This window comes from Salmo trutta, unplaced genomic scaffold (assembly GCF_901001165.1).
Source record: "Salmo trutta unplaced genomic scaffold, fSalTru1.1, whole genome shotgun sequence".
In the NCBI taxonomy this organism is placed as follows: Eukaryota; Metazoa; Chordata; class Actinopteri; order Salmoniformes; family Salmonidae; genus Salmo; species Salmo trutta.
The window spans coordinates 237,412-250,857 of record NW_021823216.1 but is presented as its reverse complement, the minus strand read 5'-3'; the positions used below and the strand labels follow the sequence as shown (position 1 = coordinate 250,857).

The following is a 13,446-nucleotide window of genomic DNA, read 5'->3' as shown; positions in this document are numbered from 1 at the left end:
CACAATTACAACGAGCAGTAATGATTTAAATCATATGATTTTATTAACTCCGAGCTGGTTGTTTACTGGCATGATACTTGTTGTTGCGAGGATGAAAAACGTTTCACCATGTTGGACAGATATTCATAATGGCTTGTTCATTCACCATTGTCATACCACACTTATACACTCATTATTAACATGCCGTTTCATATGTTTTAATGCACTTTAACAACAAGGTGCAATAGTTAGATCTGAGGGGAACAATTGGCATTTATCATGTACAGGAAATCAAACAAAAGCCAGACTTGAACCAAACTGTACAGCAGGGAAGAGCTGGTATGAAAGCCACACCATGTGTTTTTTACTTGGAATTTAGCCGTGTGTTGATTTTCACTGTAGCTAGTGTTCCAAACAAAAGACCAGCAGGAGGATAACAGTTTGGTATATATGAATCATGTTCTCGTCCTCATGCAGAGCATGGTTATCTGTGGTGTTGACGCTGAGGTCAGGTGACAGCTAGAGGACTGAGTTGGTACTTGACTCTGTCGAGGCTGTCGTTGAGCGGTGGCTCTGTGGACCGAATCTGGAGGCCCAGCAGTACCAGAGACATCACTATGGCAGCAATCTGGAATACAGTGGAACAGATCAAGTTTCAATGTTCCAGTTCATTTACAATGTATAACACGTTGGAAATGTTATTCACTTTCACGTTATTTTGATTTTACCTTTGTTTTAACAGTAAAAAAATGCAATAACAAAACATGATATAATATATAGAAATGTGCACAGAATAATGTGCTTTTTATCCACATCAACGAGTCCACATTGTGGTATTGAACCATAGTTGTGCTAAATGCTACACTTGTCTTGCATCTAAAGACATAACACCTGGGGAGGTAATAGTAGCTTCACAATAAAACATGAATAAACATTAAACATTAAAACAATAACAGCAGCGTTACAATAAGACATGAATCAACATAAAAAATGTAAACAATAACAGTAGCTTCACAATAAAACATGAATAATTTACATTTACATTTAAGTCATTTAGCAGACGCTCTTATCCAGAGCGACTTACAAATTGGTGCATTCACCTTATGATATCCAGTGGAACAACCACTTTACAATAGTGCATCTAAATCTTTTAAGGGGGGGGGGTAGAAGGATTACTTTATCCTATCCCAGGTATTCCTTAAAGAGGTGGGGTTTCAGGTGTCTCCGGAAGGTGGTGATTGACTCCGCTGTCCTGGCGTCGTGAGGGAGCTTGTTCCACCATTGGGGTGCCAGAGCAGCGAACAGTTTTGACTGGGCTGAGCGGGAACTGTGCTTCCTCAGAGGTAGGGAGGCGAGCAGGCCAGAGGTGGATGAACGCAGTGCCCTTGTTTGGGTGTAGGGCCTGATCAGAGCCTGAAGGTACGGAGGTGCCGTTCCCCTCACAGCTCCGTAGGCAAGCACCATGGTCTTGTAGCGGATGCGAGCTTCAACTGGAAGCCAGTGGAGAGAGCGGAGGAGCGGGGTGACGTGAGAGAACTTGGGAAGGTTGAACACCAGACGGGCTGCGGCGTTCTGGATGAGTTGTAGGGGTTTAATGGCACAGGCAGGGAGCCCAGCCAACAGCGAGTTGCAGTAATCCAGACGGGAGATGACAAGTGCCTGGATTAGGACCTGCGCCGCTTCCTGTGTGAGGCAGGGTCGTACTCTGCGAATCAACATTAAACAATAACAGTAGCTTCACAATAAAACATGAATCAACATTAAACATTAAAACAATAACAGCAGCGTTACGATAAAACATGAATCAACATTAAACATTAAAACAATAACAGTAGCTTCACAATAAAACATTAAGTCAGTGGTCATACCATAATGGTGGCAAATGTAGAGATGAACCCGATCATGATCTGAATCAGGAAGTTCATGTGTCTCTTCAGGATGGGACCACAAGGCTGGAACAGATAGAGATGGCATTGTAACAGCCATATAATTAGATATTAGAACTCTTTATGTATTACAATTACATATTAATAATTGAATAGGATCTCTGTGGTAACAGATCTCTTCATTTCTTTGTGCTTAATCTTGTAACTTTGGAGTCAGTTTAGCCCAATGCTAGCTAGCTTTCACTGAAAATTGTTGCATCAAAATAAAAAATGAACAATGTTTAAATAAGACTGCTTTACCTTGCTGTACACCCAGCGCTCCTGGGACACTGAAGTTGTAGTTTGTCCGTGTGTGTTATTGTGCTGGCAGTCTAGCTTCAGAAAAACACAGAGACAGAGAAACAGGATCAAACTCCTTTATAGGTCACCACAAGCCTCTGTAACGTTTCAAGTCTGTTTAAAGCTTCTATCCTTAGTTGATAGATCCAGTTTGGACTTGTATATGTATTATATATACCCACTGACATCACAGAGGCAGGGAGCTTAGTGGTTAGAGCAGGTAGCCTAGTGGTCAGAACAGGTAGCCTAGTGGTTAGAGCAGATAGCCTAGTGGTCAGAACAGGTAGCCTAGTGGTTAGAGCAGGTAGCCTAGTGGTCAGAACAGGTAGCCTAGTGGTTAGAGCAGGTAGCCTAGTGGTTAGAGCAGGTAGACTAGTGGTTAGAGCAGGTAGCCTAGTGGTTAGAGCAGGTAGCCTAGTGGTTAGAGCAGGTAGCCTAGTGGTCAGAACAGGTAGCCTAGTGGTTAGAGCAGGTAGCCTAGTGGTTAGAGCAGGGAGCCTAGTGGTTAAAGCAGGTAGCCTAGTGGTTAGAGCAGGTAGCCTAGTGGTTAGAGCAGGTAGCCTAGTGGTTAGAGCAGGGAGCCTAGTGGTTAGAGCAGGTAGACTAGTGATTAGAACAGGTAGCCTAGTGGTTAGAGCAGGTAGCCTGGTGGTCAGAACAGGTAGCCTAGTGGTTAGAGCAGGTAGCCTAGTGGTTAGAGCAGGGAGCCTAGTGGTTAGAGCAGGTAGCCTAGTGGTTAGAGCAGGGAGCCTAGTGGTTAAAGCAGGTAGCCTAGTGGTTAGAGCAGGTAGCCTAGTGGTTAGAGCAGGTAGCCTAGTGGTTAGAGCAGGGAGCCTAGTGGTTAGAGCAGGTAGACTAGTGATTAGAACAGGTAGCCTAGTGGTTAGAGCAGGTAGCCTAGTGGTCAGAACAGGTAGCCTAGTGGTTAGAGCAGGTAGCCTAGTGGTTAGAGCAGGGAGCCTAGTGGTTAGAGCAGGTAGCCTAGTGGTTAGAGCAGGGAGCCTAGTGGTTAAAGCAGGTAGCCTAGTGGTTAGAGCAGGTAGCCTAGTGGTTAGAGCAGGTAGCCTAGTGGTTAGAGCAGGGAGCCTAGTGGTTAGAGCAGGTAGACTAGTGATTAGAACAGGTAGCCTAGTGGTTGGAGCAGGTAGCCTAGTGGTTAGAGCAGGGAGCCTAGTGGTTAGAGCAGGTAGCCTAGTGGTTAGAGCAGGGAGCCTAGTGGTTAGAGCTGGTAGCCTAGTGGTCAGAACAGGTAGCCTAGTGGTTAGAGCAGGTAGCCTAGTGGTCAGAACAGGTAGCCTAGTGGTTAGAGCAGGTAGCCTAGTGGTCAGAACAGGTAGCCTAGTGGTTAGAGCAGGTAGCCTAGTGGTCAGAACAGGTAGCCTAGTGGTTAGAGCAGGTAGCCTAGTGGTTAGAGCAGATAGCCTAGTGGTTAGAACAGGTAGCCTAGTGGTCAGAACAAGTAGCCTAGTGGTTAGAGCAGGTAGCCTAGTGGTTAGAGCAGGTAGACTAGTGATTAGAACAGGTAGCCTAGTGGTTAGAGCAGGTAGCCTAGTGGTCAGAACAGGTAGCCTAGTGGTTAGAGCAGGTAGCCTAGTGGTTAGAGCAGGGAGCCTAGTGGTTAGAGCAGGTAGCCTAGTGGTCAGAACAGGTAGCCTAGTGGTTAGAGCAGGTAGCCTAGTGGTTAGAACAGGTAGCCTAGTGGCCCCATCCCTCAGCTGTTTATAATGTAAATGACTAAAGGTTGGCCCCAAGGCTGTCTTGTTTCTCCGTTTCATATTTTGTTTATCTCAATCCGTTGGCTGCTGCTATTAGTCATCTCTGTGCATCTAAAATGTCTTCAATGTTAAGACAGCCTTAGCTCTACTTGTCCATCTCCTAACAGAAAGGAACTGTAGGTAAGCTCACCGTAGTGTTCTGTAGGCCTAGATTTACAGTCTCACATAGACTGTCCAATGAGTTGTCTGGAGGGAGTGGAGGACAGTAGCAGGAGAGTGGAATGTGACAGCCCCAGTCTGAGTGGCCTCGCAGTCCACAGCATTGATCCTAATGGACAAACAACATAAACAAACAAACCAAAACAAACACTCATCTCCAAATTTATATATTTGTTTGATTGTGCAACTACAAACAACAATATTGTACAACAACAAACAATTAGTCTGGTCCCCTCTCTATGTTTTTGGCAACTATTCTGTCTACCATTGTCAATAAATTGATTTATGGCAATAATGATGGTGTTAAAGTTGATACAGATGTGGCAATGTTAACAATATTTAGATACGTTGGCTGAAGATAATACAGATTGAAGCCAGATTGATTGATTGATTGATTGATTATTACTGATGCCTGGAGTTTGTTCAGCTCCCTCTGGACCTGTGGTTCAGTATCGTGAAGAGGAGTCACAGAGTGAAACCTTCTGTCCAGAATCTCCTCCATCTTAAATGAATAAATAACACTTTATTATAACATCACACACTGTTTATTAACATAACAACAGTTTTGGAATTGTTAAAAACTCAATGACATTTTTAGGGGAGGAAGTGGATACCTTTGGTTGGGCACGAACCATCGGCACAGCGATGATCACGATGGCTATGAATTCACAGGTCATGAAGACAACATACTGTAGAAAGATATAGAGACAGATAGACAGACAGAGAGATACAGAGACAGACAGACAGACAGACAGAGAGATACAGAGACAGATAGACAGACAGAGAGATACAGAGACAGACAGACAGACAGAGAGATATAGAGACAGATAGACAGACAGAGAGATACAGAGACAGATAGACAGACAGAGAGATATAGAGACAGATAGACAGACAGAGAGATACAGAGACAGATAGACAGACAGAGAGATACAGAGACAGATAGACAGACAGAGAGATATAGAGACAGATAGACAGACAGAGAGATACAGAGACAGATAGACAGACAGAGAGATATAGAGACAGATAGACAGACAGAGAGATATAGAGACAGATAGACAGACAGAGAGATATAGAGACAGATAGACAGACAGAGAGATATAGAGACAGATAGACAGACAGAGAGATATAGAGACAGATAGACAGACAGAGAGATATAGAGACAGATAGACAGACAGAGAGATATAGAGACAGATAGACAGACAGAGAGATACAGAGACAGATAGACAGACAGAGAGATACAGAGACAGATAGACAGACAGAGAGATACAGAGACAGACAGACAGACAGACAGAGATATAGAGACAGATAGACAGACAGAGAGATATAGAGACAGATAGACAGACAGAGAGATACAGAGACAGATAGACAGACAGAGAGATATAGAGACAGATAGACAGACAGAGAGATATAGAGACAGATAGACAGACAGAGAGATACAGAGACAGATAGACAGACAGAGAGATATAGAGACAGATAGACAGACAGAGAGATACAGAGACAGACAGAGACAGGTTAACAACATGCAGATCCCCCCCCTCCAAAACCCCTGTCCTTATCATTTATTATAGATAGTTTAGATTTGATTTGAAAATAATCAGATGAATCTGAATAATAACACAAATCAATCATATTACTCTGAGCTATGAGACTAAGCTGTTAGAAACCAGTGTTGTTGTCTATGAGACTAAGCTGTTAGAAACCAGGGTTGTTGTCTATGAGACTAAGCTGTTAGAAACCAGGATTGTTGCCAATTCCATTTCAATTCCAGTCAATTCAGAAATAAACCAAATTCTAATTCTAAAATCAAACTTTTCCTCATTAAAAAGCATTGAAAAGACTTGGAATTGGAATGTCATTCTACATCCTGAATTGACAGGAATTGAAATGGAATTGATCCCAATCCTGTTAGGCTGCATTTACACAGGTAGCCCAATTCTGACCAATCAGATCAGATCTCTTGACAATAATTGGGCAAAAGATCAGAATTGGTCTGCCTGTGTAAACGGAGCCTTAGAGACACTTACCAGGATCAGCAGTATTCTCTTGTCTCTGTAGGCAGCGTAGCCTCCCAGGATGGAGAACAGTACAGTAATGGGTCCAAACACATTTAGTATGTACATCTCATGGAGGGTACTCCGATGGTCAAACTGCACTCACACAAATAATACAGGCCAATGAAAACACAATAAAGGTCAATTAAATAATTGTGCATCTTTGTGATGCTGTTAACATCACTTTAGGTGACGTACTGTAGGTTTTTACAATCTAATTTCACATCAGGTCATTTAAAGGTCAGTTAAATGACCTGACGACTTTGGTAATTTAAAATGTATTGTAAATTGTGTTATTATTTTATTACATAAGAAGAAACTCTCTGAGTTATAAAACATTTTTACAGTTGTTACCTCAGGAGGGTGTTGGAAGCTGTATGACACCCCAACTACAAACAGAAATAACCCAGATACCTGCAAGTATAGATATTTTAGGTCTGTTACGGTATGTTACAAATGTATTAAGATACTGTATGATGCCATTATTGGAAACATACTACACTGCATATTACACAACATAGATATACTTCAATATGTTTTATATTTTGTTATTGTATTTTAGACTAACATTTTGTTTTTAATATGACCCTTTTTAGATACTAAATGTAACACAGGTGTTTTTAATATGATTTATACACTGTTATAATGATGAATCCATAACATAACTAATGAACTAAATAACTAATTAACGAGAAAAGGTCAGACCTGGCAGGTCACACCAGTACGTACCAGAAGCAGGACATTGAAAGTGATACATAGTCCTCTCATGTACATTCTGCCATTCCCCATAGTGCGATAAATAAGTCCTCGATCCCAAACAGTTGCTTCAAACTAGAACTGGACGGATAATGGACTGAACACAAGACCCTGGGGTGATTTACTGTGTTTAAAGAGGATCCTTCAACTTGTTTCTGTTGGAGGGTGGAAAATGACCAAGTTTGGAAGGTTGTTTCTTTAATTGGCTGAAAGCCCTTGGTCACCAACTACAGCAGAAGAAATGTATCAAAATAAGGAGTTTTATTTTCTTCTTGCCAGTTGAAAACACTTAGGCTTTATTTGGCCTAAGGGAAGCACAGAACTTGTCTGGGCGGGATTGGAGAGTACAGCATCTGTAGGTTCCTCTTCCTAGTGAATTCCATGAAAACAGAGTAGATACACTGTACTTACAGTACCAGTCAAAAGTTTGGACACACTTACTCATTCAAGGGTTTTTCTTTATTTTTACTATTTTCTACATTGTTAGAATAATAGTGAAGACATCAAAACTATGAAAGAACATATATGGAATCACGTAGTAAACAAAAAAGTGTTAAACAAATCAAAATAGAGTTTAGATTTTAGATTCTTCAAAGTAGCCACACTTTGCCTTGAGGACAGCTTTGCACACTCTAGGCATTCTCTCAACCAGCTTCACCTGGAATGCTTTTCCAACCGTCTTGAAGGAGTTCCCACATATGCTGAGCACTTTGGCTGCTTTTCCTTCACTCTGCGGTCCAACTCATCCAAAACCATCTCAATTGGGTTGAGGTCGGGTGATTGTGGAGGCCAGGTCATCAGATGCAGCACACCATCAATCTCCTTCTTGGTCAAATAGCCCTTACACAGCCTGGAGGTGTGTTGAGTCATTTTCCTGTTGAAAAACAAATGATAGTTCCACTAAGCGCAAACCAGATGGGATGGCGTATCGCTGCAGAATGATGTGGTAGCCATGCTGGTTAAGTGTGCCTTGAATTCTAAATAAATCACCAACAGTGTCACCAGCAAAGCACCCCCACACCATCACCTCTCCTCCTCCATGATTCACGGTGGGAACCACACATGTGGAGATTGGCCGTTCACCTCCTCTGCGTCTCAATAAGACACGGCGGTTGGAACCACAAATCTCAAGTTTAAAATATATTTTGATTTGTTTAACATTTTTTGGTTGCTACATGATTCCATATGTGTTATTTCATAGTTGGGATGTCTTCACTATTATTCTAAAATGTAGAAAATAGTAAAAAATAAAGAAAAACCATTGAATGAGTTGGTGTGTTGTCAAGGGGTGTGTAGCTGGTGCATAGAAGCCAGGCGCAGGAGAGCAGAGATGAGTGGACAAAGCACATTACTTAGGCAATCATTTGCACAGAACGCTACCACGTCAACAAAACAAATGCCCAACGAACAAGTGAGGCAGCACAAAGTACAAAAACCCAAGTACAAAGTACAGGCTGCCACAAAGCACGGGTATAAAACAGAACCCGGCGCAAGCCAGCCAGAAGCGTGCCAACCTCAACAATAAACAATTTCACACACAGACATGGGGGGAACAGAGGGTTAAATACACGACAAGTAATGATGGAAATGTAAACCAGGTGTGTGAGAAAACAAGACAAAACAAATGGAAAATTAAAAGTGGATTGGCGATGGCTAGAAGACCGGTGAAGTCGACCGCCGAATGTCGCCCGGACAAGGAGAGGAACCGACTTCGGCAACCCGGAGGGCAAGATGCAGGGCGATCCGGACGGAGAAACTCCCGCACCATTGAAGGGTCCAACACGTCCTCCACCGGAACCCAGCATCTCTCCTCCGGACCTACCCCTCCCACTCCACGTGGTACTGAAGGCCCCTCGCCCGACGCATTGAATCCAGTATGGAGCGAAAGGAATACGCCGGGGCCCCCCTTGATGTCCAGAGGGAACCTCCCGCACCTCAGACTCCTGGAGTGGGCCAGCCACCACCGGATTGAGGAGAGACACATGGAACGAGGGGGTTAATACGGTAATCGGGGGGAAGTTGTAACCTGTAACTAACCTCGTTCAGTCTCCTCAGGACTTTAAATGGCCCCACAAACCGCGGCCCCAGCTTCAGGCAGGGCAGGCGGAATGGGCAGGATTCGGGTCGAGAGCCAGACCCGACCTCACTGCGGTGATGGTCTGCGCTGGCTTTCTGGTGAAGCACTGCCTGCTGGAGGTGAATATGAGCGGCGTCGCTTGTCTCCTCCGTGTGCCTGAACCAGTTGTCCACCGCAGGAGCCTCGATCTGACTCTGATGCCATGGCGCCAGAACCGGCTGGTACCCCAGTACGCACTGGAAAGGGCAGAGGATAGTAGAGGAGTGGCGGAGCGAGTTCTGGGCCATCTCTGCCCAGGGCACGAACGCCGCCCACTCCCCCGGCCGGTCCTGGTTAATAAGACCTCAGAAACCTACCCACCTCCTGGTCTACTCTCTCCACCTGCCCGTTACTCTCGGGGTGGAAACCTGAGGTAAGGCTGATCGAGACCCCCAGACGTTCCATGAATGCCCTCCAGACCCTCAACGTGAACTGTGGACCCTGATCAGACACTATATCCTCAGGCACCCCGTAGTGCCGGAAGACGTGTGTAAACAAGGCCTTCGCAGTCTGTAGGGCCGTAGGGAGACCGGGCAGAGGGAGGAGATGGCAGGACTTAGAAAACCGGTCCACAACGACCAGGATCGTGGTGTTACCCTGTGAAGGAGGAAGATCTGTAAGGAAATCCACCGACAGGTGCGACCAAGCCCGTTGTGGGACGGGTAAGGGGTGTAGCTTACCTCTGGGCAGGTGCCTAGGAGCCTTACACTGGGCGCACACCGAGCAGGAGGAAACACAAACCCTCACGTCCTTAGCCAACGTGGGCCACCAGTACTTCCCATTCAGACAACGCACCGTTCGACCGATGCCTGGATGACCAGAGGAGGGTGACATGTGGACCCAATAGATCAGCCGGTCACGGACAGCAGACGGAATGTACAGACGCCCAGCGGGACACTGAAGGGGAGTGGGCTCTGCACGTAGCGCCTGCTCAATGTCCGCGTCCAGCTCCCACACTACCGGCGCCACCAGGCAGGAGGCCGGGAGTATGGGGGTGGGATCCATGGGCCGCTCCTCTGTGTCATACAGCCGGGACAGTGCGTCTGCCTTCACGTTCTGGAAACCTGGTCTGTAAGAAAGGGTGAAAACAAAACGGATGAAAAACATGGCCCACCTTGCCTGGCGAGGGTTCAGTCTCCTCGCTACCCGGATGTACTCCAGATTGCGGTTGTCAGTCCAAATGAGAAAAGGGTGTTTAGCCCCCTCAAGCCAATGCCTCCACGCCTTCAAGGCCTTGACGACAGGCAACAGCTCCCGGTCCCCCATGTCATTGTTTCGCTCCGCCGGGCTGAGCTTCCTCGAGAAGAAGGCACAAGGGCAGAGCTTCAGTGGCGTACCGGAGCGCTGAGAGAGCACGGCTCTTATCCCAGCCTCGGACGCGTCCACCTCCACCATGAATGCTAAAGAGGGATCCGGATGGGCCAGCAAGGGAGCCGAGGTAAACAGAGCCCTCAGGTGACCAAAAGCCCTGTCCGCCTCAGCCGACCACTGCAAACGTACCTGTCCCCCCTTCAGCAGTGAGGTAATGGGAGACGCTACCTGACCAAAACCCTGGATAAACCTCCGGTAGTAATTGGCAAACCTAAGAAACCGCTGCACCTCCTTTACCATGGAGGGAGTCGGCCAATTACGTACAGCTGAAATGCGGTCACTCTCCTTCTCCACCCCTGAGGTGGAAATGCTGTACCCTAGGAAGGAGACGGACTGTTGGAAGAATAGGCAATTCTCAGCCTTGACGTACAGGTCATGCTCCAACAGTCGACACAGCACCCTGCGTACCAGGGACACATGCACAGCGCATGTAGCGGAGTATATCAGAATGTCATCAATATACACCACTACACCCTGCCCGTGCAGGTCCCTGAAAGTCTCGTCTACAAAGGCTTGGAAGACTGATGGAGCATTCATCAACCCGTACGGCATGACAAGGTACTCATAATGCCCTGAGGTTGTACTGAACGCCGTCTTCCACTCGTCTCCCTCCCGGATACGCACCAGGTTGTAAGCGCTCCTGAGATCTAGTTTGGTGAAGAAGCGCGCCCCGTGCATTGACTCAATCGCTGTGGCGATAAGAGGTAGCGAGTAACTGTACCTCACAGTGATCTGATTTAGGCCTCGATAGTCAATACAGGGGCGCAGACCTCCCTCCTTCTTCTTCACTAAAAAGAAACTCGGATTTGGAGACATATGTTTCCATAGCCGCCGCCTCCGCCTGTGACAGTGGATACACGTGACTCCTGTGAAGTGCGGCGTCTACCAAGAGATTTATCGCACAATCCCCCTGTCGATGGGGTGGTAATTGAGTCGCCTTCTTTTTGGAGAAGACGAGAGCCAAATCGGCATATTCAGGAGGAATGCGCACGGTGGAGACTTGGTCTGGACTTTCCACCGTAGTAGCACCAATGGAAACCCATAAACACCTCCCCGAGCACTCTCGCGACCACCCCGTGAGAGCCCTCCGTTGCCATGAAACAGTGGGGTCGTGACAACCTAACCAGGGTAGGCCTAGCACCACGGGAAACGCAGGAGAGTCAATGAAGAGGAGACTGATTCTCTCCATGTGACCCCCCTGCGTCACCATGCACAGAGGACCGGTGGCCTCCCTAATCAACCCTGACCCTAATGGTCGACTGTCTAAGGCGTGAACTGGGAAGGGCATAGCCACTGGAACGATGGGGATCCCTAAACTATGGGTGAATGATCTGTCTATAAAATTCCCAGCCGCGCCTGAATCGATGAGCGCCTTATGCTGGGAATGCGGGGAAAACTCAGGAAAAGTAACAAACAAAAACTTGTGTACAACAGAGGGCTCTGGGTGAGAATGATGCCTTCTCACCTGGGGGGACGCCAGAGTGCCCTGCCTGCTGCCTCAACTCCCAGAGGGACCAACCCGACACCGACCGGCAGTGTGACCTCTGCGGCCACAGATGGTGCACGAGACGGAACCTCCTCCGGTCTCCCTGAGCGCAGCACCTCCCAGCTCCATGGGCATCGGAGCGGTGGTGCTGGGGGATGGAACCGACAGACCCCGCTCTGGACGTCCGCGGGTAGCCAGCAGGTTATCCAGCCGAATGGACAGGTCCACCAGCTGGTCGAAAGTGAGGGTGATGTCCCTGCAGGCCAATTCTCGACGGACGTCCTCGCGCAAACTGCAGCGATAGTGGTCGATCAGGGCCCTGTCGTTCCATCCCGCGCCGGCGGCCAGGGTGCGAATGTCCATCGCAAACTCCTGGGCGCTCCTCGTCCCCTGCCTCAGATGGAAGAGGCGTTCACCCGCCCGGGTGAAATCCTCGAAATGGTTCAACGCCGCATCTCCTTCTCCCCACACGGCATTGGCCCACTCCAGGGCTTTCCCCGAGAGGCACGAGACGAGGGCGGACACCTTCTCACGGCCCGAAGGAGCCGGGTGGACGGTTGCCAGGTAGAGATCCAGCTGCAACAGGAAACCCTGGCAGCGCGCAGCCGCCCGTCGTACTCCCGGGGAAGGGCGAGACGAATCCCACTGGGACTGGGTGAAGGGGGGCGAGTAGTGGAGACCCTGGTTGTGCTGGTGGAGGCGCTGGAGGAACTCTCTGTCTCTCCCAGCGGTCCATGGTTTGGACAACGCGGTCCATGGCGTCGCCGAGATGGTGGAGCATTGCCCGTGCTCCTGGACGTGCTCCTCAACCTCTTTACCAGGGGCACCTTCTCCCGCTGACTCCATATTGTGGGTGTGAATTTCTGTCAAGGGGTGAGTGTAGCTGGTGCATAGAAGTCAGGCGAAGGAGAGCAGAGATGAATGGGCAAAGCACTTTACTTAGGCAATCATTTGCACAGAACGCTACCACGTCAACAAAACAAATGCCTAACGAACAAGTGAGGCAGCACAAAGTACAAAAACCCAAGTACAAAGTACAGGCTGCCACAAAGCACGGGTATAAAACAGAACCCGGTGCAAGGCAGCCGGAAGCGTGTCAACCTCAACAATAAACAATTTCACACACAGACTTGGGGGGAACAGAGGGTTAAATACACGACAAGTAATGATGGAAATGTAAACCAGGTGTGTGAGAAAACAAGACAAAACAAATGGAAAATTAAAAGTGGATCGGCGATGGCTAGAAGACCAGTGACGTCGACCGCCGAACGCCGCCAGAACAAGGAGAGGAACCGACTTTGCCGGAAGTTGTGACGTGTTCACACTTTTGACTGGTACTCTATATTAATCAAACTAAATGTGGTGTAGGTTAGGATATCTGAACATTTAAAGTTGATATAACTCAGAATACTTGATGCAGCACAATAACTTCAAATAGTAAGTTGAAAAAGCAAATATTTGTTTTCAGTGGATATACAAGTCCAGTACCGTACTCTGTAAAGAAGCTGGATCCTTCACTCTGCTCTGC

At 47.3% G+C, this 13,446-nt stretch overlaps 2 protein-coding genes across 2 annotated transcripts in view; both read right to left on the bottom strand.

Annotated features, from left to right (window-relative positions):
• Window positions 1-13,446, bottom strand: part of LOC115189731 (leucine-rich repeat-containing G-protein coupled receptor 5) — a 653,393-nt gene that overhangs the window by 458,009 nt on the left and 181,938 nt on the right. The gene's annotated exons all lie outside the window — the stretch shown is intronic.
• Window positions 21-7,157, bottom strand: LOC115189721 (23 kDa integral membrane protein). Its single transcript, XM_029748260.1, has 9 exons — window positions 6,919-7,157; window positions 6,544-6,603; window positions 6,163-6,285; window positions 4,753-4,827; window positions 4,545-4,640; window positions 4,110-4,247; window positions 2,166-2,240; window positions 1,848-1,931; window positions 21-607 (listed from the first exon to the last, which is right to left on the bottom strand). The coding sequence occupies exons 1-9, from the start codon at window positions 6,976-6,978 to the stop codon at window positions 488-490; spliced, it is 831 nt and encodes a 276-aa protein (XP_029604120.1). The 5' UTR covers window positions 6,979-7,157; the 3' UTR covers window positions 21-487.